This window comes from Erpetoichthys calabaricus, chromosome 2 (assembly GCF_900747795.2).
Source record: "Erpetoichthys calabaricus chromosome 2, fErpCal1.3, whole genome shotgun sequence".
Lineage (NCBI taxonomy): Eukaryota > Metazoa > Chordata > Cladistia > Polypteriformes > Polypteridae > Erpetoichthys > Erpetoichthys calabaricus.
In genome coordinates, this window is record NC_041395.2 from 263,519,895 (window position 1) to 263,546,995 (window position 27,101).

General features: G+C 36.9%; 1 protein-coding gene across 1 annotated transcript in view; it reads left to right on the forward strand.

Moving 5' to 3' along the window:
* The window catches only part of hectd2 (HECT domain containing 2), a 106,687-nt gene that overhangs the window by 49,605 nt on the left and 29,981 nt on the right, over positions 1 to 27,101 (forward strand). Inside the window, exons 8-14 of the mRNA XM_028795463.2 lie at positions 2,835 to 2,944; positions 14,483 to 14,631; positions 17,273 to 17,396; positions 17,712 to 17,808; positions 18,868 to 18,975; positions 19,179 to 19,311; positions 26,855 to 26,943. Of these exons, the coding sequence (XP_028651296.1) occupies positions 2,835 to 2,944; positions 14,483 to 14,631; positions 17,273 to 17,396; positions 17,712 to 17,808; positions 18,868 to 18,975; positions 19,179 to 19,311; positions 26,855 to 26,943 (810 nt within the window). The remainder of the gene's footprint in view (positions 1 to 2,834; positions 2,945 to 14,482; positions 14,632 to 17,272; positions 17,397 to 17,711; positions 17,809 to 18,867; positions 18,976 to 19,178; positions 19,312 to 26,854; positions 26,944 to 27,101) is intronic.

Below are 27,101 nucleotides of genomic sequence, written 5' to 3' on the forward strand. Positions count from 1 at the left end.
TTTAAATTACAAAACAGAATAAAATCTAAAGTGTGAAACCCACTCAATATCTCAGTCGTGGAGGGTTTAGTCATAATCAGCACAGAAGGCCCATCACTTGAGCAGTTTCCTGACCCTTGTGTCAAACACTGGCACATTTCAACCAAGAAGAAAAGAAGACCACATTACACTGGATGGCACTCTGAAATTGACATTCTGGTGGTCAGTGACACAGACCCAGAGCCTGAGTAAAATGCACTGTTCTTTATGACTGTACATAGTTTGAATGTTAGAATGACATTCATTTTCCCAAATCATCAAGATGGACATGGAGCACAAGGGAAGGAAACACTCCACAGGAGAAGGAAAAGAATTAGGCATACATACACTGATGATAAAAAGTTAAGGGACTGAAAGATTAATATTTAATACATCAATCAAAGTAATTTGATTGGCTGTTTGGCATATAATTAGAGCTTTTGGCTCTTCTTTTAGAAGCCACTAGCTCCTTGAGGTGAATCTTTGTGTGGAGTGCTGTTAGATATACTACAGTATATTGTATTTTAGGTCAGAATGTAAAGGAGGCTAGTCAAAGTCATAAAATTTTTAAACAGTTTGCCATATCCATGAGGTTCTTGTGGTGAAAGGGATGGCAGATATACTTAAATTGCAGGCATCCATAGAACAATGGTTGAATGGAATAACAGTTAAATAATATTATTTTTACCACATTGACATATTTGAAATTGTTCAGCTACTTGCTGAATAACTACTTGTAAGTTCCCTTGCCGCACTAGTAGTGCTAGGTTAAATGTTACAAAGTTTTTTTCACACGTATAACCACTAAGCCATGTAATGAATTACCAAGTAATAAAGTAAAAATTAGGACTTAGGAAATTTCAAACCTTTTCTGTATGTTACTTTGAGCTATCAAGGGGTATGTGATTGACAAAGGTCTTAAATGGCCTATTCTCTTCAAAATTTTTCTAATGCTGTAATGTACACCACAGAGTAAATTATTTACTTGGATATCTGACCAATATACAATATATGGCCATGTCCAGCACTACAGCTTAAACATAAAAAATCAATCTCCCACATACTGTCAGTATAGCAATGCCTGAATGAGCATCTAGTTATAATAGAAATACCCTTAGATGAGAGTAGTTAAAGATTTACAAGCAAAACTACAGGCCAACAGAAAAAGAGAGAGACTATAGTTGCATCACCTGAGTTGTTAAAAGCAGTTGCCAAATAGGAATAATCAGATCCATGTGTTACAGTACTTTTAGAATAAAATACAACACACAGCTTTCTTAGCACACATGCACAAGGCAACCACAAGTTTCATCCTCTAGTCTGGCAGGAAATCTACAAGCCACTAGCAGGATATTGCTAGTTTTGCAAATTATGTTAGCTTTCTCAAATTGTTTTCTCTTGGGTATTATTTTTAACATAACATTCTCAACCCTGTTTAATCCAGGTCATTCTAGGGCTGGTTCACAAGTGATCCCACATCTGGGTATAAAAGCATCTCTTGCCGCAGTCAGATGCAATTTCTCAGTTGGTTGGAAATATTAATAATAATAATAATAATAAATTTTATTTATATTGCACTTTATATTTTAGCAATCCCAAAGTGCTACAGAGTAAAAATAGAATAATAAAATAAAAAAATAAAAAAATAAAAAAAAATTGTGGTGAAAGCTTACTTAGCTAAGGAAAAGAGGTTAGTGTCTTGAGAGAAGGAAGGAGAGTCGAAAAGTTAAAATGAAGAGCACTACATGGTATTGAAGAAGTGGGCAACTACGTCTGCCACCCCATGTGGTTAACAGGACTTCCGTAACCTCTCCAGTTATCATACAGTGTCGCAAGAGGCCTTTTTCTTTATTTTCTTTATTTTTTGTATTTTTTATTTCTATTTGTGTTATTTTTGTATTAAATATACCATTATTTACATTAGTGACTTTTTAGCATTATTCTGGATGTAGGGAGATATTTTCAACAATCAGTTTCCAATTTAATTTCCTGTGTGAGACTGTAATAATATAAATTTTCTTTGAAATCCTAATTTGCATATTCTTTCTTTTTTTAAATGAATTTTTTTCTTAATTCATCAAAGCAGCAAAATTGTCCGCCATCATAGTACTTTAGAATTTAAATATTCAAAATTAACATTTTATTTCTGATTTCTAATTGCTTATAAGATATGTTAATCTATATAGTATAGTATGCAGTATACATAATCTGTTTCAGACCAATACATACTTTTTTTAATATTCTCTTTTTAACAGAGGTTGATAAATTTTACTACAGTTTTGTTTGTTAAAGTATATGCATGACAATACCAAGAATAAAATCTAAAAACTGATTACATAAAATCAGATTTGAAAAATAAAAGCTACTTTATTTTTAATTACCTTCATCAGTTTTTACTGTACTTTGTTAGATTAGAAAGCGATTATCAATTTTTATTCTGATTGATAATTAAAAGCTCAATTACCGTAACATTTCAAAGCATGTTTAAAATGAGAGAATTATGTCATCAGTGTGATCCACTAATAATATGATTTTTTTTCAAAGGTTTGAAAAATGTATAATTAGAATGTTTTATACTTAAAAATTGTGTATGAATTTCCTATTAGAGTCTATTTTCTTTTCAGTAGTGGCTGTGTAGTAAAATATAAACAATTACCATGTTTATAAACGTTATAGAAAATTAAGATAAAGAGTCTATTTGTTTATAAATATATTTTCTTTATTCAAACGGAAGAACAGTGACACAAAATCCACATATTTCAAACGTTATTATTTGTGAACATCAAAGTGTCTCTTTCTTTCCGTTCCAATTCCAGAACCCACAGTACACTGGAATTTCAACTTATGTCATCTTTGCACACTTGCTGAGACAAATTGCTACATTGTCTGAAGCAGACCACCATTTCTTAGTTCACTGGTTTAAAAAGTAAGTGTTAAACTACTTTCTCGATTGATTCCACTTTTATTGTTTGTATACTTTATATGAAAAGAACTAGGTAATATCTCATTTGTTCTTGATATAGAAGATAACTTGCTGAATGGCCATCAGAATACAGTTGATTCCTGTTGACAGTCCCATAATTTTATTATTTTTAGTGTTAAGTATTTTGTTGTTGTTTTTTTTTTTTTTTAGTAAGCTCTGACATTTAGTGGCCTTTGTTGTTAGGATGCAGTGAACCATTGCTAGAGGCTTGACTTCCAGAAGGCACAATGTGCAGTGTCACTGATGCTTTAAATCTACCCTGCATTCAGTGCAGTCTCTTAGATTACAGATTCAAACCTCAAAACAATTTTATTGTGGGTTTCCAGTAATAAATGTCTTTTGATTATTGACTCAAAACAATTTGACTTTTAACATTATTTAAATAGTTTATTGTGTAGATTTTGGTGATGGTACATCTTTTGTTTATCGAATTTTGGTGGTCCTTTTGATACCATCCATAGTTTAGTGTTTCAGTTTTTCTGACTTTTGAAGTTGACCCTCTCTACAGTTTTCAGAACATACATGCATCTCCAAGTTTGATTAGCCCAGCCTTATTGGCTTTCTACATTCCACTTCACTGGTAGAGCAATATACTGTTAAAGACAGCAATTTTCAAATTAAATATTAATGAAGTTCAGAAAAACGGAATAAAGTGCATCTCCCTATGGGTCTCAGTTGCCCTACCCAAGAGACAGACCTGATTTTAGTAATGTCTAAATCTAAAAAGTTAGAATTTAGCCATTTTCATGTGTGTGATTTTGTCTGTTTTGAGGTTTTGAATGTGAGTATTCTAAGTTTTTTTCAGGTTTTAAAGTGAAATTAAAAAGTTGATTTTGGATATAGTTTTATTTTTCTTACTTATGCAACATGACCAGATTGCCATTATGATAATGCCACAGAAAGGGATGGTATAAAGTTGACAGCAGTTATACGCTGGTTTATACTTTAGTGTACAAAAAAACATTGATTTTTATAATGATAGTGAGCTTTCAAGCAAGTAGGCCCTAACAGTGGTAATTGTGTTCTGGTAACAACTTCTTTTTATATTCTGGTTATGTCCTTTTTTTTGTATTTGACTTTAGGTATCATTTTGCCATATTGGTTTCTGGTCATTCAGTTTTGTTTTCCCTTTGTGGTATTCTTACCTTTGCGTAGTATAACAGGCATTTTGCTGCCTAATCATCTCTGAGATTTGTAGTGCTCATTATAATTTACAATAATTACAGTATGTATCCACAAAAGCAATGCCGGCCATCTCTTACATTGCCCCTCCCTCAGCTGAGCACTGTGGGGCGAAGCATCCTGTCCTGCGAGGGGTGTCGTTCCCCAGAAGGGGCTGTCTGCATTGGCCAGTCCAGGGTTTTGCCCTGAAAAACCATAAGCAAGAGAAATGTGGGGAGATGCTGCACTGTTGTTGTCTCCTGATATCTTCCCTGGTTCTGAGCGGACATTTTCTCCATGTGACCCAGTTGGCGGCATTCATAACACAGCCGCCTCCCTCCTGATGTTCGTACCCTGCTTGTTTGGAAGCAGGCTGGAGGGTGGACAATCTCCCCACCCCTGCGGAGAGTGTACTGTACTTCTGACTCACGTGAGCGCACAGGCTCATGCACTGAAATATCAGGAGATCCTTGCTTTTCTCAGTGAATCTCCTTTTTTATCTAGGGTGTAGGTATAGTCTAAGTCTCTCTTTTGAGATAGCATGCCATTTCCCTGTGCATGTGCCGTCGGGTCTTGTGTGGGCTCATGGGAGTTGGAGTTTCAGGATATGGCTTGTTGCTGACTGCGATCCGACTGTTTTAATTTATTGGTGGATCATTCAGTCACTCCCTGAACCTCATTACCTTAATTCATAGTAGACGGAGCATCGCTCGCCTCCCCCTTTCCATTCTTGGAGTCAGCGTCCATTGGGATACCGTCCAAGCAGATGACGGGTTGACGCTGACCTTATCTGTCCCACCATTCCTCTGGGCAGGTTACATCTCCGTCTCCAGCAAACCACTGGCCGAAGTCTTCAGCGTTCTGACGTCTGTCGGGAACCCTACTATCATCTTCAGGAGTATATTCCGTTACTTCTTGGATCTCCGGATGATCCTCCTCTATGAGGTACGAGCATAGAACAAACTTTACTAATTAAAGAAACCTCTTGATCCCCTCCCTGGCACATACCTCTTTCTGAATGCCATCACCCAGAGCTTTTCCCTCCCGATAGGAGTAGTTGTTCCCCATCTAGTCTCTGATGTCGACAATGTTGAGTGCCTGAATGCTCCGCAGGTTGTCGGTCTGCTTAGTCTTCTTCTTTATCGTGATGGACTGCCAAGGGTTTTCTGGTGGGCTCATTCGTGCAACAGCACTGTCATGTCGGGATGTGTCCACGAAAATAAACAGGTTTCTGCCAACAGATGGCCAGAAAATCCTGCTGACTACTCCACTTGTGGACACTAGAAGGCACTGTTGTTCCTCTAATCCAACACATAGACACTAAGGACACAAGTTAAAAGCACCAAGAACTTGTTTTATTCACTGTTACTTTCCACCACCAATTCCACAAGTAAATAACAATACAGCACACAATAATTCTGTTTCTTTCTTCTCCACTCATCCTAGCAAGCTTTGTTCATCTCCTCCCAACCTCCCAACTCCGGCTCCTTGACTGGGTTTAAGGTGGTCCTTTTTATATTGGCCAACTCGGAATTGCTTCTTCCGCCCACGTGGTCTGCCAGCACTTCCAGGTTAAGTGAAAATCTTGTCTCATATAAGTTCTCCACAGTAACACCCCTGGTGGTATCCACGGCACCCAACAGGGCTGAGATAACGAACTCCAAGTCCCCATATTGCCCTGTGGGAATCCAGGGCACCTCTGCAATACTGGGGAGCAGTCATCTAGCGTCTCAGAGGAGGCAGTGCCTTAAAGAAGCTGCCTTCCCCCATCTTTCTATATCCTGGGCGTCCTGACTGGGTTGAGCTGGCGGCTGTCTTTTAGAGTAGGTATTTGTAGATTTGAGAATTTAATTAAAAGTTTTGTTTTTTTTTCTAATTAGGTATGAAAAACAGTAGGTCTAATGCTTTTGTTATGAGTCTTGTTACCAAAATTTAAAACAGCAGAGGGAAACCATGTATGAAAATCTTGGTCACTTTTGGAACTTAATAAACAAATGTATTAACACGGTTAAACCCAAAAAACCCCACATTTTTTATAGTTTTTTTTAAACTATAATGACTAAATGGAACAAATGGAGAACAAGGAAAATACTAAGTTAAAACAAAATAAAACAAAAAGGCAAAATACAAAAAGGAAATATACAGATATACTATTTATATCAGCATACAAAAAGAAAAAAGAGAAAACAAAACTTCAAGGAATGTCAAAACTAAATACAAATTACTAAAAAGTCCAATCATTAAAAAAGGGACTGAAATTAACAAAAATATTAAACAGGAATTCAAAAATGACAAAACTAATCAAGCCTGCCCACAATCCTAATTCCTAAACCAAAATACCCAACCAAAAAGTCATAAACCAGAACATTAAATAGTCAAAGATTATTAGTAACCCAAAATCAATATTCGAAAATTCAAAGAGAGAAACACAGACACAGTGAACAGAAGCAAACTGATTCCACTCCAATTAAAGGACTAACATACCAAAATATTTATAGCCCCCACGTGCTGTAGCTTGACCTAATTGCAACACCTCAGGATAATTACCTAATCAGAGTTTCATAATAGCACTTAATTAAATCATTACTAGGTAGAGAGCAAAACACTACATAAATTCAGAATGCTAAATGAAAATAACCCAACTTAAACTATCAAGAAACTGACAAACACAAAATACACAAACACAAAAACATAGACAGAATTTGCAGAGAAATATATCTTTAGCTTGACTAATTAAACAGTGTACAGGTTCTTTATTGACATAATTCACATACTGTCTTCCATTTTTTTGTGAAAACTGTTTTTTTCCTTTTGCTAAGTTGAAGGATGATACATAATATGGTGTAACAGTAAAATCAGACACATTATACAAGTTCATCACAGAGGCACACACCCATACTCACATCAGCTGATTTGCAGACAAACAACATCCTTGTGAGACAAATCTGTACTCAAAGTACCCAGCTTAAAAAAACAAAAACTGGATATGACAGAGAATTTGGAAGTGTGTGCAGAATGAATTTCAGAATTCATCCCAGCTGTCCGTACTTCTGAGACCACCAGTAACTTTCCCCAAATGAAGGTGTTTTGATTATGAATAGATAGCCTACATCATACAGCTAAAAATAAAATCACAAGTGTTTTATGTACTTTTAGGAGCAAAACGTTCATAAATAAATATTGGAAATTACTTTTCACTTGGACCTATTTTCACAAATTGATCTGAACACATGAAATGTATAACAATGTACAGATACTGTTATTGCAATAGTAACACAGGTTTTAAACTGAGAAGTGCAAGCTCCAAAATATTAAACTATAAAACTAGGTTTGTTTTTCCAAATACTTCTGATCTAATACACAAGAATTCCGTTTTCTATCAAGATTAACTTTTGAGAAATGTAACATAACATTTTCAGTCCAGCTTTTTCTAGGTCATAGTTGTTGGGAAGTGAACCTACCTCAGTAGCACTGGATGCAAGGGAGCAACAAACCTTGGAAAGAGCCCCATCTCACCGAAGTACCTGGATATCCGGAGACAAACTGACACAAACATGCAAACTTCTACACTGACAGTGGTGGGGAATCTAACCTAGGATGAAGTTCAAATCCTTGTGCCAACATGCCACCCTGTCAAAATGTGTTATAAAAAAGGATAAATATTGTTGCATTACAGTTTCCAGAAAAAAAGATAACAGAATGTTTATTTATGGGGAAAACGGCGATAAGTACAATGTATATTTTTAATAAAATGTCATTTATAATGGATTTGTCTAGTTTAATATAAGAGGAGGAAGTCTATAATTTACTTATCTGCCAATTTTTTAACTCTCTTTTTATAAATTTAATGTAAGTAGTCAAAAATACTCCGTAACTTTTTTCCCTCATTATAATCCAACCCATTTCTCAACTAACATGGTGTTCACTGAACCACCTTTTGTTTTGTTCATTTTTAGTGTATGTTTCGTTTATTAAACACTTTTAATCATTTTTATTACGCCATTCTTGAGTAGAAGAGCAGAAAGATATTATTTAGTTACCAATACAAAATCATATACCTTTAAATTACCTAAATCCACTAAATAAAAATTTAGTCAGTACCACTAGCCCAAACTACTTAGTTTACAATAAATAATCAGCAAATTGACATTGAAGACATTAATGATGACTTTTGCTTCTAGGGTAACATGGCAAGTAGATCCTTACAATGTGCCATACACATAAAGGGCTTTGAGAATTATATACATTATACATGTAGTGAGAAGTCAAGCAAAATGACACCTTTTATTGGCTAACTAAAAAGATTACAATATGCAAGCTTTCGAGGCAACTCAGGCCCCTTCTTCAGGCAATAAATCGTTCACTTGAAGAAAAAAAAGGAGACAAGCATACCCACGGACGTTTTTCTCGCTCTTGTTATGAGAAACAGAGTTGGCTAACTGGATGTGGTGTAAGTAATGCTTGCTTTCCATGTTTGCTGTTTCAAAGTGTCTGTACCAAAGTGTTGTGGACAACGATGAGGGTACGAAACCTGAAACATCTTTCTGAAAAATGCAAGTGGAAAAATGCTGATCTCAGAGCTCCTTTTTTTTACCGGCTTCTCCAGAAGAAAATATAGGTATCCTGATCATAAAGACAGAATAAGAAGATTCTGTCCAAGATAAATTGGACTTGTCATGTGGTTGTAGTACAAGACAGGAGGTGGGGTGAGTTATGTTTTAAGGTATTTTTGTCTGTGGATCTTACAATGTGTATTTGTACCCAGGTGAGGTAAGCCTATCAAACTTGCATAGGACTGAGCAGACTGGCAGCCAATGTAGAATTAGTGTGGGATTGGCTCTGTAGGTATGCTAAATGATAAACTGAAATGCAAGACTTGGGAAATATCAGAGGACTAGTGATTGTATGATGTGGATTTAGGGAATAAAACTTGGAATGGCCAAGGACTGGGCACTGTATTAGCAGAGGCAGAAAAAGATTTGGGTTGGCTTTGGATGTGTTATAGGGCAGACGGAAGTCCACATTATTGGAAGATTATGGAGGTGGGGGTGTGGACATTATGGTGTGGTTTTTGGCAGAATAGGGAACTGGGCAATTTGGCCGAGGATTGAGCAATTTAGAGACAGGTGTAGTATAAAATTTGTGTTGCAGGTCCACCTGTTCCTATTCCATCTATAGGGCAAGTTATGGGAAGAATAAGGAGACTGTAGATGTCACAGACTTAAGTTTTGGAGCACAGTAGAAATTGGAAAGCTGACCTCAGGTTGCACAGCATGGTGAAAAGTGTATAATTCATTTTGGTCTAGATTTGTCCAATGGGTCTGGCACTGGACAGGCCAAGATGTGCATTGACGCTAGGACCACGAGAGTATGTGGAATGACCAGATAGATAGTTAGATATGAAAGGCACTATATAATAAATAAATGTGAAAGGTACTATACAGTTCTCTCATGATAAGAAAAAGAAAATATCTAAATTTGTGCTAAAAAACGTGTTAGCAAGCAAGTGGTATGATATGCCATTGCCAGTCTACTGAAGATAACATACTGTATATGTTATGAGGGAACTGGCGAAATGCTAATCATTGTCATCAATGGAGCAGATCACATCATTAAATCTGGCATTGCAGCAAGCTTGAAAGTAAAGGCTTCTTCTCCTTCTCCTCCCTGCTTTCCTGTTCCCATTACACATAATCACAATCCAATTAATAAAGATGTGCAGAGTGTCCTGTCAGCCCCAGACCCAGGTGAAATAGTTGAGCAGAAAGAAGTAAGTGAAAACACAGGAGTTTAAAATGTGTCATTAGTATTTTCACACCATAACAGTTTTTCTCCGTAATTGTAACAACCTGGGTGTGCACAGCTTGGGTATAATTTAATTTGGCATCAGAAAAAAAGTTTTTCAATAGTTTCTGACTTCAGCAGACAGGGTTGAAATAAATTATTTTTTTGAGGTGGAGTTCCAACCTTTATTGTGAGGAGAATATAAATTTTTTACTACACCCATGGTGGTGGTGTCATGGCACCAAACACTCTCTTAATATCAGCTACACTTACACCAGTGGGGATGCTGTAGAAAGAATACATAGCTTTAAATGTATTGAAGTTACAGTATCTCACAAAAGTGAGTACACCACCCCTCACATTTTTGTAAATATTTTATTACAGTGCATCCGGAAAGTATTCACAGCGCATCACTTTTTCCACATTTTGTTATGTTACAGCCTTATTCCAAAATGGATAAAATTCATTTTTTTCCTCAGAATTCTACACACAACACCCCATAATGACAATGTGAAAAAAGTTTACTTGAGGTTTTTGCAAATTTATTAAAAATAAAAAAATTGAGAAAGCACATGTACATAAGTATTCACAGCCTTTGCCGTGAAGCTCGAAATTGAGCTCAGGTGCATCCTGTTTCCCCTGATCATCCTTGAGATGTTTCTGCAGCTTCATTGGCGTCCACCTGTGGTAAATTCAGTTGACTGGACATGATTTGGAAAGGCACACACCTGTCTATATAAGGTCCCACAGTTGACAGTTCATGTCAAAGCACAAACCAAGCATGAAGTCAAAGGAATTGTCTGTAGACCTCCGAGACAGGATTGTCTTGAGGCACAAATCTGGGGAAGGTTACAGAAAAATTTCTGCTGCTTTGAAGGTCTCAATGAGCACAGTGGCCTCCATCATCCGTAAGTGGAAGAAGTTCGAAACTACCAGGACTCTTCCTAGAGCTGGCCGGCCATCTAAACTGAGCGATAGGGGGAGAAGGGCCTTAGTCAGGTAGGTGACCAAGAACCCGATGGTCACTCTGTCAGAGCTCCAGAGGTCCTCTGTGAACAGAGGAGAACCTTCCAGAAGGACAACCATCTCTGCAGCAATCCACCAATCAGGCCTGTATGGTAGAGTGGCCAGACGGAAGCCACTCCTTAGTAAAAGGCACATGGCAGCCCGCCTGGAGTTTGCCAAAAGGCACCTGAAGGACTCTCAGACCATGAGAAAGAAAATTCTCTGGTCTGATGAGACAAAGATTGAACTCTTTGGTGTGAATGCCAGGCGTCACGTTTGGAGAAAACCTGGCACCATCCCTAAAGTGAAGCATGGTGGTGGCAGCATCATGCTGTGGGGATGTTTTTCAGCGGCAGGAACTGGGAGACTAGTCAGGATAAAGGGAAAGATGACTGCAGCAATGTACAGAGAAATCCTGGATGAAAACCTGCTCCAGAGCGCTCTTGACCTCAGACTGGGGCGACGGTTCATCTTTCAGCAGGACAACGACCCTAAGCACACAGCCAAGATATCAAAGGAGTGGCTTCAGGACAACTCTGTGAATGTCCTTGAGTGGCCCAGCCAGAGCCCAGACTTGAATCCGATTGAACATCTGTGGAGAGATCTTAAAATGGCTGTGCACCGATGCTTCCCATCCAACCTGATGGAGCTTGAGAGATGCTGCAAAGAGGAATGGGCGAAACTGGCCAAGGATAGGTGTGCCAAGCTTGTGGCATCATATTCAACAAGACTTGAGGCTGTAATTGCCGCCAAAGGTGCATCGACAAAGTATTGAGCAAAGGTGGTCACCAGCAGGGGGCGCCCCGATGCCTTGGGAGCCCTGGACCTCAGCACTTCCGTCACACCCGGAAGTGCTGGGAGGAAGAGGATTGGGGACACTGAGGACTTCCGGATACACCACCAGAGCTTCCGCCACACAGGGGTGTGGCTACAGAAGCTCCTCAGGATGCACCTGGAGGCCATCCGGGGTGTATAAAAGGGGCCGCCTCCCTCCAGTCAATGGCAAGAGTCGGGTGGAAGTAGGACAGCGCTCAGAGGAGAGGAGTAGAGGCGGACCAGAGACTAGAAGGCATTGTGTTGTGTGGCCAAGGACTTAAGGGGTGATTGGTGCTGCGGCACTGGGTTTGTGCACTTCTGGAACGTGTAAATATTGTAAATAAACGTGTGTGTGGTGAAACCAACATGTCTACCTATCTGTGTCTGGGCTGTTCCCCACAAGAGTTAAGGCAGTGCTGGAAAATAATGGCGGCCACACAAAGTATTGACACTTTGGGCAAAATTTGGACATTTTTCACTTAGAGGTGTGCTCACTTTTGTTGCCAGTGGTTTAGACATTAATGTCTGTGTGTTGAGTTATTTTGAGGGGACAGCAAATTTACACTGTTATACAAGCTGTACACGGACTGCTTTACATTATATCAAAGTATCATATCTTCAGTGTTGTCCTATGAAAAGATATAATAAAATATTTACAAAAATGTGAGGGGCTTACTCACTTTTCTGAGATACTGTATCATTACTGATGACCTACTGTAACATAGGCACAATACATCTCAGCTATTGTCAAGAAGGTTTACAAATACTTTACTTACGCAGACATCTGTGGTATGCTCAAAAGTCTTCATATGTGCTTATCAACCATTGTTGGTGCACAGTGGACTCCATCTGTACTGGTTGATTAACAGGATTGGCACTGCCTTGCTCAGAACAACATACATTACAGAAAGTGGTGAGGTCAGTTCAGAATATTCCTGAACCAGCACTTCTGTTAAGCACATAATCCCACAAGCTGCCTTAGAAAAGCATATGATATTATTAAAGACTTGGATCGCCTGCACAGTTACTGTTTCCGTACTCTGTTCTGGCAAATGATACCAGACCATTAGCACTTGCACCATGAGATTCAAATGTGATTTTCAGCTTCATGTCATAAAACTCAGCAGCTGGTCCTAATGACATCTGCATTAGTAGGTGTTTTTCTTATATTCATTCATTTTTACCTTATATGTTATCTGATGTTGTAGTTAATATACAGTATACTGTTGTATTCACTGTGTGCTTTTGATACTATACAACCATCACTACTCAGAGGGAGACATAAAAATAAGAATATCATCATAAAGAAATGGCACAATATGTCAGCTACAGCCACTTATTATGAATTATAGTACAAAAATAGTAAGCGATGTAAACTTTGCATTGTTATGAACTGTGCTATATTTATAAAAACTACTAATACTATAGACCCCTAGGTTCAAATCCTGGCCCAGTCACTGTCTATCTAGCGTTTGCAACCTGTCTGATGTTTTCTCTAGGTACTCTGGTTTTCCTTTCACGGACCAAAATAAAATATACTTAGTTGCCCATAGAAAACAGCATTAATTCATCTGATCATGGATTCTAGAAGATAATAATAGATGCTTTGTTCAGGATTGTAGTGGAAATGATTGTATTGCACAGTTGGTGTTGCTACAAACAGCCCTTACCATTGAAACCAAAAGATTCTTGATAGGGTCAAAATCCATAGATGGTACAGGCCAGTGAAGTAATGAAAACTCATTGTCATATCACTGGGACCAATCGGCAATTATACATACTTTAAAACATAGTGCATCAGCATGCTTTATATGTCCATCAAAGTACTGTATAGATAAACTGTGGTCCAGAGTGTATGAACCTCGTCAACAACAATGTTACACCCTGTCATTCAGGGTGTTCTTTAATGGGTATCAGGCACTCTGATGTGTGTGAGGGCAACATTCTGCACACCATCACACTGCCACCACCTGTACTGGTGAAATTAAACAGAATCACTCCACGGACACGTTGGTTAAGATGAATTTTTATTCTTCCATCAGCAGGGTGAGAAGGAACCTGGATTTGTCTGACTGAGCAATTACTTTCCATTCTTCAACATTTCAGTTTTGATGCTTCTGTGTTTTGTGTGTATAACAGCATAGTCTTTGGCTGTTGTAGCCCATTCAAGAGAAGGACCATTAACTGGTAAATTTGGATGTAATTTGCCTAGTTGTGGCCCCTGTGTTCGTTGTACAATACTCACCATTCCCCTTTGACCCTACAAGCTGTTTTCATCCACAGGGTCTCATATCACCGTTAAATTTTGCTTTTCATGCCATTCTCAGTAAACCCTTGAAACTGCTATCATGTGGCAAATGATAGACTGGAGGTGTACCTAATAAACTGGCAACACAGTACTTGTCAAGTCTTTTGCTGACACTTCCATTACGGTTGAGTGTTAGTCTGTGAGTGAAGGCACTCTGTATGGAAGTGGTAGCCTGTCCATGGTTGGTTTCTGCCTTGTGATCAGTGCTGCCAGGATAGGCTCCTGAGTATGACCTGAAATTAGAATAAAAACAAATGATATTTGCTTTATCCCCAAATTTGATATAGCAAAAATAAAATATTATTAAAATAGTTTCCCAAATAATTTATTATTGGCATATTTTTATAACTCATGTGGTGTCAGTTCTGTACTGTACATAGTAATTCATGTAATATATTGATCCCTAGGCTTTCTCAGAAGAGGTTCAAGCAACTTATCGACAGACTTCTTCAGTTTATATCACTGCGTCTCTTTCCAGCAAAACCTGATGAGCTTCCGCCTCTGGCAAAATGTGCATGGTGGATTCCATCTGCAACCAAGGTCCTTGCTTTGCTTAGTGAGTGAATATTTAGTCATTTTTATCATAACATTGTTTATTTTAAAAAGTACACTAATGCAAAAATGTTGGATAATTTAGGATCCTTTGTTCTTGGTACATTTACAGAAGTAGTGACAGGCATTTACAGATAAGTCATTCATATACTTCATACCTTACTTCATACCTTCATACCTGACAATTCTAAGCCATTTAGAGCAAAAAGTTTTTCATATATTTAAAAAATATTGTTGAGTCCAGACTAAAAAGACTCCAAGCTACTTTAAAAGGCACTGTTTGGTTGCAGTATTCCGTGAATCTATGGTATTCTGTGTGAAGGATATTTATCTTAACATATGAATTTTACCATAAGCTATAACTTGGCTCAACCCAAGTTTTACATATAAAAGACACTTAACACAACTTGACACAAAGAGTTTACAAGCTGCTATCCATAGGACATTTCAGTAGAAAATGCCATAAATCATTTTCAGCAAAACAAAGATAATTTTGAACAACATCAAATATACAAAGGCCATAGCTTGTAATTCTAATAAAATTCTTATAAATTATGAATATTCTTGTAGTCTCAGAATTCATGTAGTCTTAAAAGTCTGTTCACTTAAGCCAGCCAGCCTTCCAGCTCCTCTCTAGGTACTCCACAGTGTATCCCAACACAGGTAAACAATGATGATTCCAAAAGAATGCAGTAATTAACAACAACACATTTATTCCCTGGCAGGTACATTTACTACTACATAACACCAAGAAAGGAATGGGAAATGTACAACAACAGCCTCAACTGTAGCTCAAAACAGTATATGCCATGCTAAAATAATGAATCATTAATACTGATTTAAAAACTGAGATTAACTATGCTCATGAGATATTCATAACTTGTGTTAGCCGAGTTGAATGTTATACCTATTCTGTTCTAACATGCCCTTTTGGCAGAAGAGTTAAACTAAGGAGAATCTGAATATTTTAAAAGGAAAACCTCTTCTGTATCTAACATAATATACTGGAAAAATCATTGTGTTTTGAAGTCTGGGATCCAGTTGTGCAGTAGAAGAAGAATAAGAAGAAGTAAAGCAAAATAAAAACTACAAAATAATATTTCAAGTACCCAATATAGTATTATTTTTGGAATAATAGGTTAGCACTGCAAAATGTGAAGGTTAAAATCTAATTGTAAGAAAAGTGATTAAAGGAAACAGAATGCAGTATCTTACTAGCAAAGATAAGATCACAGAGAGAGTTGAATTAAAAATAGAAACTAATATATAATTTAATATATGTTGATCCAGTTTCACCAAGATTTTGCAGCAAACAATTCAGATATACAGTAAGGAAATCTATGTACCTCATTTATTTTCGCTTGTAATTAATTATAATTCCATGCATATATCCAAAACCTACTTAATGCAATTTATGTCTTAGAGGGCCTGAAGCTGCTAAGCAGTAACCCATCCTGGATAGGATGGGGGTCTACACTATAGCTGTTAAATTAAATATATACACAGGGCAATTTACAGCTATCAGCTTTGATCTATTGCAAACACGAAAGATGGTCTCACTCTGGAGCTAAATATGAATACCTATATTATATGTGGGAGAAAATCTGTAAACATAAATAACATGTTGGCTTGAAAGGCTAAGTAACTTAATACTAAATGTCCTTTCAGAATGTCTAAAAATTCAAATCTGTTTAAGTTCACAGGTCCATAGTTCACTTAGAAATGTGTTGCTTTATACTTATACATAGTATGATCTGTGGGGCTGTTTTATAAAGTATTTGGCAAAGTGTTATCTGTCTAACTACTAACAAGTAGATTACCTAGGTCTGTTGATATCTAGTGCCTCTTTTAGTATCTACGAATTTTTTGTTCCTGTCTATTGAAGGTATTTTTTATTCATTTGATGTGTAGCTAAATCCTTTGGAAAGGCATTTGAAGGCTTACCTTTATCTAACAACATGATGACATGCAACAAAGTCTAACTAGGTTCATGAACTCAGTGCCAAATTGCTCTTATGATATACTTCTTAAGTTTGTTACTGGAGTAGTTTGCCTGGTGACACACATTTTACATAAGAGTAAAATATTAGGGATTCTGAACAATTTGCAAGTCAGCCTCAAATGTTTCTGATCAAGATTCTGTTAGCGTCATATATGCAGTATGTAGATGTGATGAAAGCCATGTTCAAGGATGAAGCATGGCACATCTAGACTGAATACAGCATCAGAAAACTGGTATCTTTTAGTTCTGTGTTTTATATCTTTTTATTGGAACTGAATGATGAAATTTGTGATGGATTTAATATGCTTCTTCAGCAATTGAGAATTTTTACTTAAAACAAGCATTGTGTACAATCAAGCATACCAACATGTTATTTTACAGAAATACTCTGCTACAACAAATAACTTTCTTGTTAGCAGGAGGTGATATATCAATTTTCATTTAAGTAAAGAAGTGTATTAATGAGTGGGTGAATGTCACGGAATGTTTAACCATTTGGGCAAAAACTATAAAAACAAAAGTAGATGTGAGCATAATAAATTACTGTTCTTCAAGAACAAGCATTTATTTCATGATGAAATGATTTAGTTAACATAGACATTGAGTTAACATATATGTATTTCTTGATTTTTATACATTTTAGATGCTGCCAACAGTCTTTCTAACCCAGCTATTATTCCATACACTGATTTTTATAACCTAACATTGGACCATATTGACATAATGGAAGAGTACCACATATGGCAGTGTTATGGGAATTCTCATAGGTAAAAAAGCAATATTTACAATTTAAAAAAATGTTTAAATTTAAAAAGCTATATTGATAACTATTTAACTTTCCAAAGAATGTTCCAAAGTATCTATCTATCTATCTATCTATCTATCTATCTATCTATCTATCTATCTATCTATCTATCTATCTATCTATCTATCTATCACAACGTATACAGTATATGGCTTACAGTACTTCCTTTTATGTCTTTGGTTCAGGAAAAGATACTCCTCTTTCAGCTTAATATTACAGTGCATAATATAAATAACATACCATATCAATTATAGTATATATTGGTTGTATATTTCAGATTTTCTTTCTGTCAGTTCCCATTTATTTTATCAATAGCGACAAAGAAGATGATAATTCAACGAGACTCAGAGCACCAGATGATCACAATTGCAAGAGTAAGTTAATGAAGGTATATTTAACATTTTCTAGACGTTTCTTGAAAGTGATGTAATGTTTTTTTAATGTATACTTTTACTGTATATACAGTTAAAGATGCAATATCCTGAGTTTAGACAGATATCAGAATGTCATACCTTTCCTTATTTTTGTGAAATTATTTTGGCTGGATGATTCAATGAAAAGAAAAGTGAAACGTTGTTGCAAACAGATTAGAAGAAACTAATAGCACCATCTTGGAGAAGTATATCATTCTGGGTTAATGTTTGCTTCCTAAAATCTGTTGCATTAAATAAATCTGCTTATTGAATTCATTGTATTATAAGATTTTAAAAATACTATTGAAAAAATGTATCTGTGCGCCTATCTTTGTCTCTGTCCAGATTCTGTGTCTCCATCATTCCAAAAAAATGGTGCATCACAAACATTTTTAGTAATAAAATGCATTGCATTTACCATTTCAATTAACAATGATTTTATGAATCCCATACCAAATGGCATATAACAGATACATGTGGATTGCATGGTGAACTGCAAATGTTAATACTGAGATCTATGTTTATTTCTTAGATCTTAACCTGTCTTAGACGAGTAACACAGCTAGTGAAACATAAGATGTCATCTTTTCTGAACCCATGCTCACTGTCCCTTTTTTTGGGAGCAGTCCCAAAATTGTGGTCCTTTCTTTCTTGTAGGAGATATAGAACTAGGTGTGCATCACTATCTGTGAATGAACTTCCCACACCTGTAGCAAATAAAGAAAAAAATTAATAAACAAAACTTCAGACTATAGAACAATCCTATAGCCTTTTCAACTATTTAGCTCTTTGGTCAAACCATCCTCAAGTAGTTAACGAATATACTGTTTATTTTGTCTGCATCACATGCCATAGACCTAAAGCTTTGGGCACTTTTATGATGTCAGGTGATGAACCTTATCTTTTCTTTGATTGTCCTTTGAAAATTGATTCTTCTCTTTGTGTTGTAGACCCATCTCCTTAACGGGTCATACTGTAATGTATCTGAAATAAATCAGCAGATTTGGTCATTTGTTTCAGCAAAGCCTTGTGGACAAAGTTTCCCGCCGACAAAGACCGGACATGAATTTACTATTCCTCAACATCAAAGTAAGAAGACCGCATTTAGTCAGTGATTCATTGGATGAGGTAATATTATTTTTCGGATTTTTTTTTATCATTTTGAGTTTTTTATTAAATATTCATTGAAATTCAAATGTTTGATGCACTGTTAAATTTAAAGTTTTGACACACCTGGTAAAAGAAAAATAAAAAACTTTCTATATAGAGATTTATTTTTTATTGATGGACCTTAAACAACTGAATCACATTTTGCTATTTTTCCCATTCAGCTGACTAGAAAAAGAACTGACTTGAAGAAAAAACTAAAAGTGACTTTTGTTGGTGAAGCAGGCTTAGATATGGGTGGACTAACAAAGGAGTGGTTTCTGTTGCTTATAAGGCAGATTTTTCATACTGACTATGGTAAGAAAGTTATTATTAATATGAATAATGTTACAGCAAAAGTAATAGTTGTATTTCATTTAAATAAATGTAACTCATACATAATTATTTTCATATACATGAAACTTTTTTAATCTCTGCACATTTCATGCCTTGTTTGCACAGGTCACATTCTTTACTGTTTTAACACATTCAATGTAGTGTTTAAAAAATTCATCTCATACTGTTGACATCGAATTAGTCAGGGATTACAACTGATGGTGACACCAACACTTGAATCATGGTCCACAGTACCTTTTGGACAGAAATAAAAATAATGCAGTCAAATGAAATTGTTTTTTCTACTGTATTTACAGCTGTGAGAAAAGTTTATTAACACTTAGGAATGTTCAAAATTCCTGCAACACTACTATGTATGTTATCCAATCTCTGTTCAGTTCATAATAATAGACAAAGACAGTAGAATTAAACATATAGGGTGCATGTTGTCATCTATAATGAAAATATTTCTCTATATACACAGCTGTAAGAAAGAATTATACACATACTTCTTCATAAATGTATAGTTCAACATACCTGTATATACACATAATTAACCCTTATTACCAGGCTATCAAATGATTTAGGTGATTTGTCACATTTGGAGCACTAATAATTTCAATGTGCAATTATTTGTTCAAATGGATTCAAGGAGGGGATGGGGGAGGGTGACGTTCACATCACTGTTAATACCTGGTATTACCTCTTTGGTATAAATGACTTAATGAAGTCATTAATTGGAACCATGTATTAAATTGGAACCATCTATTACTTACATTGACTGGGAGGAACCTTTGCACCTTGTAGTATGTTGAACTGCTTCACAATGCATGATGTTTGGAGTCTTACTGACATACACTGCTTTCTTTTCCATTTTTGACATTCTCACATGGCCATCTCTTTGTTTGAGTATTATGTTTATCTTAATCAGTTTATAACGCTATGTTACAGAATTCTATAGAGTAGATGTTTTGGCAAAGTCGTTATGGTCCTGGGTTCCATTCCCAAGTCTGGCGTGGAGTTTACATGGCCTTCCATGGCCTCTGTGTGAGTTTTCCTGATTAGTGCTATTACTCTTCCACATCCTAAACAGGTGCAAGTTGGAGTGGTGATGCAAATTAAGGGTCTGTGGCTGTGAGTGATATCAGTCATAAAATTAGTGCAGTTCAGGCTTGATAGTTGTGGCTGATTGCTTGCGCATGAGGAAACATGAACAGCTCAGGTGGTTTCCTCAGTGACACATGTTAAGCAAAGCACCTGCACACGCAAAGAATAAAAAGGAGTCTGAGCAGGACAGAGAAAGGATTGAGAAAGAAAGGGAAAAGGAGAGTAAATCCGGCCGGAGAATTGGAAAGAACTAAGAGGAGGATCATAGATTTATAGATCATCCTCTTGGTGCCTAGGGTGAAGGGATGATGGAGCTTTGGGCACCGTAGCGGTGACTGACACAGAATTCCGGATAATGGCTGGGCGCACTTGTCAACATTTTAGCCACACTGAGAAGACCTGATGGGTCAAAGGAAGTGGCAAAAAAGATAGAGAAACATTGTAGCTCGCAGGTAAATAGAGAGAAAGAGATACCGATTGTATCCCTGTGGTTTTAGACTCAATTTGGTTTTATTATTATTTATCTTTTTTTAAAATATTTTAACTCCCACAAAGAATTATTGTATATATATTAATTAGTTATGTAAAGAAGATTGCTGCACTGTGTTTTTTCTATGGACACTGATTGTTGTTAATTGCTTTGAAATAAATGCACAATTTTGTTTGTGTCCTCATTGCAATAGTCTATCCTCAGTTCATGACTGTTGATGTCCCGGGAAATGGATATTGCCATGGATACAGGCACCCAGGGCATTATTGCCCTGTGTAAGTCCCTGTGTATATGTGTGTTGACCAGTACCTCAATCAGGGTTGGTTGCCTAATGCTGTGCTCAGTGTTGGTGGGTTAGTGTTATGTTATATGTATGAGTGTTTTTGTTGATGTTGCTGTTGAAGTGTGACTTGTACAATTATACAGTTAAGGTCATTTGCTTCTGATATACTGTATTCAGCCTTGCACTGCTGTATCCTCTGTGGACCACCAGGGGGCATACCGCTCCCCAAACCCGACAGACACAAGGCTTGCCAGACAACACACCTTTATTTAAGTGGGGAAGCATTTTTCTTTTGCTCCCCACTACACAGCACAATACAAAGAACCAAATATATATAACACAATCCTTTTCTTCCTCTTTCTTTCTCTCTATCTCCACTCCTTCTACCACAAGCTTTGTCCTCCTCCTCCTGTCTCTGGCTCCTCGGTTGGTGGTGTGGTGTCTCCCTTTATAGTGGACCAGGTGTTTCTTGACCTTCTTCCAGCTGCACTTCAGGGTGTGGTGGAAGTGGTTACTCTAAGGACACAGCTGCACTTGCAGCACCCCCTGGCAGTGCCCACTGGAGCCCATTAGGGCTGCTTCAAACTACAACTCCTGGCATGCTCTTGTGAGGATTCGTGGTGCTGTAGTAACACAAGGGGGCTGCCCTCTAACATCTTGAGTAAGATAATATCCTAAATACGGTCTCTCCCTTGGTCCTTCCACCCAGCCGTCATCCCAGCCGCGTAATGGCCCTGGCCATCCGTCACACCTCATTTGACTGTATATTATAAACTTTTATTGTTAACTTTACTCATAGGTTGTAGTGCAAAAGGAATCAGTGAATCACACTGGAGTATTCCTCAAGTGACATGTGAGGTGAGGCTATCTCTCTCATCTTAATGCAGCCTCAGTCTTCTTTCCTGTCACGGTCCTCCTAGGGGTAGGCTGTATATACCTCATATATTCAAAGTTCAGTAAATCTAATTATATAGAACACTTTATTATCAAGCCATGGCATACTAAAACACCTCTTGAAATTAGATGCTGAGTATCAGGATCTAGAGTTTTTGAATGTGTTTTTTGACCCGTTTTCTGCCTTTCTTTTGTTTGAGTAGTTTTTTTGGTCACATATTCAATACTTAAGTTAACTATAGCTGGAAAGAGAGAAAGTAGCTCTCACACTACCTAATATTAGGTTCTGAGACTTCTTGAGGTCATTTTCATGTTTTTATTTTTTGTTTCATGGAATATTTCTATAGAAAATCTTTTGTTTCACCATCTTTCATTAGTGATTCATTGTAGGCCATAGTGGCAATTTCTAACTAATGGGTGCTGTTACTGGGTACATCTGGTTAAACAAACATATGACATTTTTGCTGTGCTTTATTATTGGTATTTATTTCTAGAATTGGTGAACATTATTTGCAGAGATCATCTGTATCTTGTTTAAAAAATTTAAGACTGTTATTAAGGCAAGAAAATTCCTTAACACTTTGTTTAAAAATACGAGTAGATAGATAGATAGATAGATAGATAGATAGATAGATAGATAGATAGATAGATAGATAGATAGATAGATAGATAGATAGATAGATAGATAGATAGATAGATACTTTATTAATCCCAAGGGGAAATTCACATACTCCAGCAGCAGCATACTGATAAAGAAAATATTAAATTTAAGAGTGATAACAATGCAGGTATACAGGCAGACAATAACTTTGTACAATGTTAACGTTTACCCCCCCCCCCCCCCCCCCGGGTGGAATTGAAGAGTCGCACAGTGTGGGGGAGGAACGATCTCCTCAGTCTGTCAGTGGAGCAAGAAAGTGACAGCAGTGTGTCACTGACGCTGCTCCTCTGTTTGGAGAGGACACTGTTTAGTGGATGCAGTGGATTCTCCATTATTGACAAGAGCCTGCTCAGCGCCCATCGCTCTGCCACGAATGTCAAACTGTCCAGCTCCGTGCCTACAATAGAGCCTGCCTTCCTCACCAGTTTGTCCAGGCGTGAGGCATCTCTCTTCTTTATGCTGCCTCCCCAGCACAGCACCACGTAGAAGAGGGCGCTCGCCACAACCGTCTGATAGAACATCTGCAGCATCTTATTGCAGATGTTGAAGGACACCAGCCTTCTAAGGAAGTATAGTCGGCTCTGTCCTTTCTTACACAGAGCATCAGTATTGGTAGTCCGGTCCAATTTATCATCAATGTATATACAGTGCATCCGGAAAGTATTCACAGCACATCACTTTTTCCACATTTTGTTATGTTACAGCCTTATTCCAAAATGGATTAAATTCATTTTTTTCCTCAGAATTCTACACACAACACCCCATAATGACAATGTGAAAAAATTTTACTTGAGGTTTTTGCCAATTTATTAAAAATAAAAAAACTGAGAAATCACATGTACATAAGTATTCACAGCCTTTTCTCAATACTTTGTGTCGATACACCTTTGGCAGCAATTACAGCCTCAAGTCTTTTTGAATATGATGCCACAAGCTTGGCACACCTATCCTTGGCCAGCTTCGCCCATTCCTCTTTGCAGCACCTCTCAAGCTCCATCAGGTTGGATGGGAAGAGTCGGTGCACAGCCATTTTAAGATCTCTCCAGACATATTCAATTGGATTCAAGTCTGGGCTCTGGCTGGGCCACACAAGGACATTCACAGAGTTGTCCTGAAGCCACTCTTTTAATATCTTGGCTGTGTGCTTAGGGTCGTTGTCCTGCTGAAAGATGAACCGTCGACGAATTCTGAGGAAAAAAATGAATTTAATCCATTTTGGAATAAGGCTGTAACATAACAAAATGTGTAAAAAGTGATGCGCTGTGAATACTTTCCGGATGCACTGTATGTGTATGTCAGCATGATGACTTTGAATTGCCTAGCAACCTTGAAATTATTTTGTCCTTTCTGTTACAATGACAATGATATTTAAATGTAGGGTACTGATACCGGTTTGCATCTTTATTAATTTACACTACTGCTGCAATCAAGTGCTGTGTTACACCTGCATTGCATCGTATAATCCATCCATCCATCCATCCATCCATCCATCCATCCATCCATCCATCCATTATCCAACCCGCTATAACCTAACTACACGGTGGTCTGCTGGAGCCAATCCCAGCCAACACAGGGTGCAAGGCAGGAAACAAACCCTGGGCAGGGTGCCAGCCCACCACAGGCATCGTATAATATTTCCAGCATTTTTCAGTCATAGCTACCAATTACATAGTCACAGCAAGTTAGTGACAATTGTACTGGGCACTCATGATCTGCAGTAAATCGTGACAAAATGAAACCGGTCTGATTTTGTCTTAAGCCACAGGGACAGGTTTGTGTGTATATAAGACCTGACAACCAGTGATTACTGAGTTGGAAGTTCCATGCATACAATTCAGATACATGAAAAGAAATGTTTGATATACCAACTCAAAATGGAAAGGTACAGGCAGAGAATGCAGCTGAACTCACCATACCTAGAAAACATTTGTATAGCCACTGGATGACAGAAATGTTACAAGCTTGCAATGCTTTGGAAATCTGAAACTGTGCTGAAAAGTCATAAGGCAGTTGTTCAAGGTGTCACCCCCTGTATTCACTAGTCGTGTACTTTGACATCCTCAAGATGATGAGATCCACCAATGTAATTTTTAAGGCTGACATACACTTCATGTGAAAGTCATGTAGTGTACAGCTGCACTCTTTGTATAAATTGATCCACCCATGGCAGCTAGCCAGTACAGACAATCATAAAGATCTACCATCGTAGTGGAAAAACATGAGCCTTAGTGTAACTTTCCATGGGTCAGAAAACTTTGAAAACAAAAAAGTGCCCGTGTATTCTTCAACAAGCTTTTTTCAGTTTTCTGATAGCTTTTGTTTCAAATAGAGGACTGCAGAGTTGTGTTGTGTTGATTTACTAACTTGCAGGTTAGGCTGGAAAGTAAAATTTTAAATATCGGGATATGCATTTTCTACCATGGTAATGTCTACAAAACTGTCAAATATCTACAGTATATACATTCTGTATATTGTGAGAGTGTCTGCAAATAGATGTTGATGGGATATGTTATTCTTGCAATATCGCTGAGCCCTGGTTTCATAAGCTTCAGTGTATATTCAGTAAAATTCTCTATTATCACTATCAAATGAGAACCACTGCACATTGGTGAACATTCTCGGGTCTGTTCCACTAGACTTGTCTTCTACAAAATGTGCATTCATTACACACCAGCTGTTTAAATCGAACATTCTTTTTATTTAAGTAATTTTTTTTTTTGCATATTTTATCTTAATCATTCAGCACCAAGCAACTCAAAATAAAATTTTAAGTGATGTAATTTGCATTTAAGAAATAAAATGCAAATTGATTCAAATCTGTGTAAAAAAAGTATGTTTTTTTTAATCCACAGAGTCTTTCATTAGCAAACACATCATGAATCTGTTATAATTTCTCTCAATTTTTATTTTATTCTTTTACATTTTTAAATTTTTTAGATATGTATTTCTTGTTGATTTATTTTACCATTTTGACAGTAACATCCATCCTCGACCCATTTTGTGCTAGTTTCATGGTTCCTGGCTTTGTGATATCATCACACCACCCCTATTTAAGAGAGTAGTGCTCAGCAATTGTTTATATCCTAGGATATTTTCTGTAAAATGAATTTTGTGGTAGAAATACTTAAGGAAAGGAAACTCAACAATGTGTAAGGATTTTTGGCTTTTGGTTTTCTCATCTATAACTGCTGGTTATTTCCCATCAATCAAAGTTATTCTCTGAACACCTCTTTCCTCCCATGTATTCATAACGCATCACTGAAAAGTTTAATTATCTTTTTTAAGCGTATTGTAAGGTTTGTTAAGCAACAATGCAACATGAGCAAGACTACAAGCATATGAGTCTGCAAGTAAATCAAAGTAAACATGTTTAAAATGCAACAGAATATTTTGACATATTTGACTGTATGCACATTATTTTAATTAATTTACCAATGCATATTTGTAACATAGCCTTATCATCTCATAAAAATTGGTTGTGACCACTCCAAATTAGTCTATTCCTGCCTATTTGGAAATGTCTTCAATTTTCAGGATTCAAGCTGCTACTATAGTACTACTACAAAGCCAGTGCCCCACACAAGAAGATAAAATGAACATTTCCAGAAAAAAGAAAAGTAAACTGTATGTTATCAATCAAGAACCATATAACAAACACATTTTTTTCTTTAAATTGAAACATTCCCTTTATGTGAGGTAGGTAAGAAGATGGCATAAGCACAAATGTATTAAAAAAACAATCTCTTTTATCAGAACATTTTCAAATTGAGATAAGTCATAGCTGGTTATTCCTTCTATTTTTGAAAACCCTGTAATAATTACCATCCTGCAAAGAGCTCCTACTTATGTAAGTTAATGTCATCATGTATGAATGTAGCTCCTACAGGTTTTAGCTCTCGCACAACAGATCCTACTTTAGTCCCAACAATTTAGAATAGAGGAAATGCTTCCTGCCTTCCTGTGTGTGTGTGTGTGGTGTGTGTGTGTGTCTGAGTGTGTGTGTGTGTTTTACCAGTTATCTCTTTATTTATGTTATTATATTCTGTTCTGCAATTAATGAAATTAAGTTGCTACTCTTGTTATATTACAGGTATGTTTACTTATCTTAAAGATTCGTGTTGCCATTGGTTTAGCAGTTTGAAATGTGACAACTATTCTGAATTCCGATTGGTGGGAGCTGTATCCTTCAGGTCATTTGCATGTAATTTAATTTCACTACACTCTCTTGCCGTATTATGGTTAATGTTTTCTTTAGTAGTCATTCAGCAGTACTGATATATCCAAATGTTTGATTTCAATTAAAGCAAATAGGCTAATATTATTTAAAAATGTTTTGA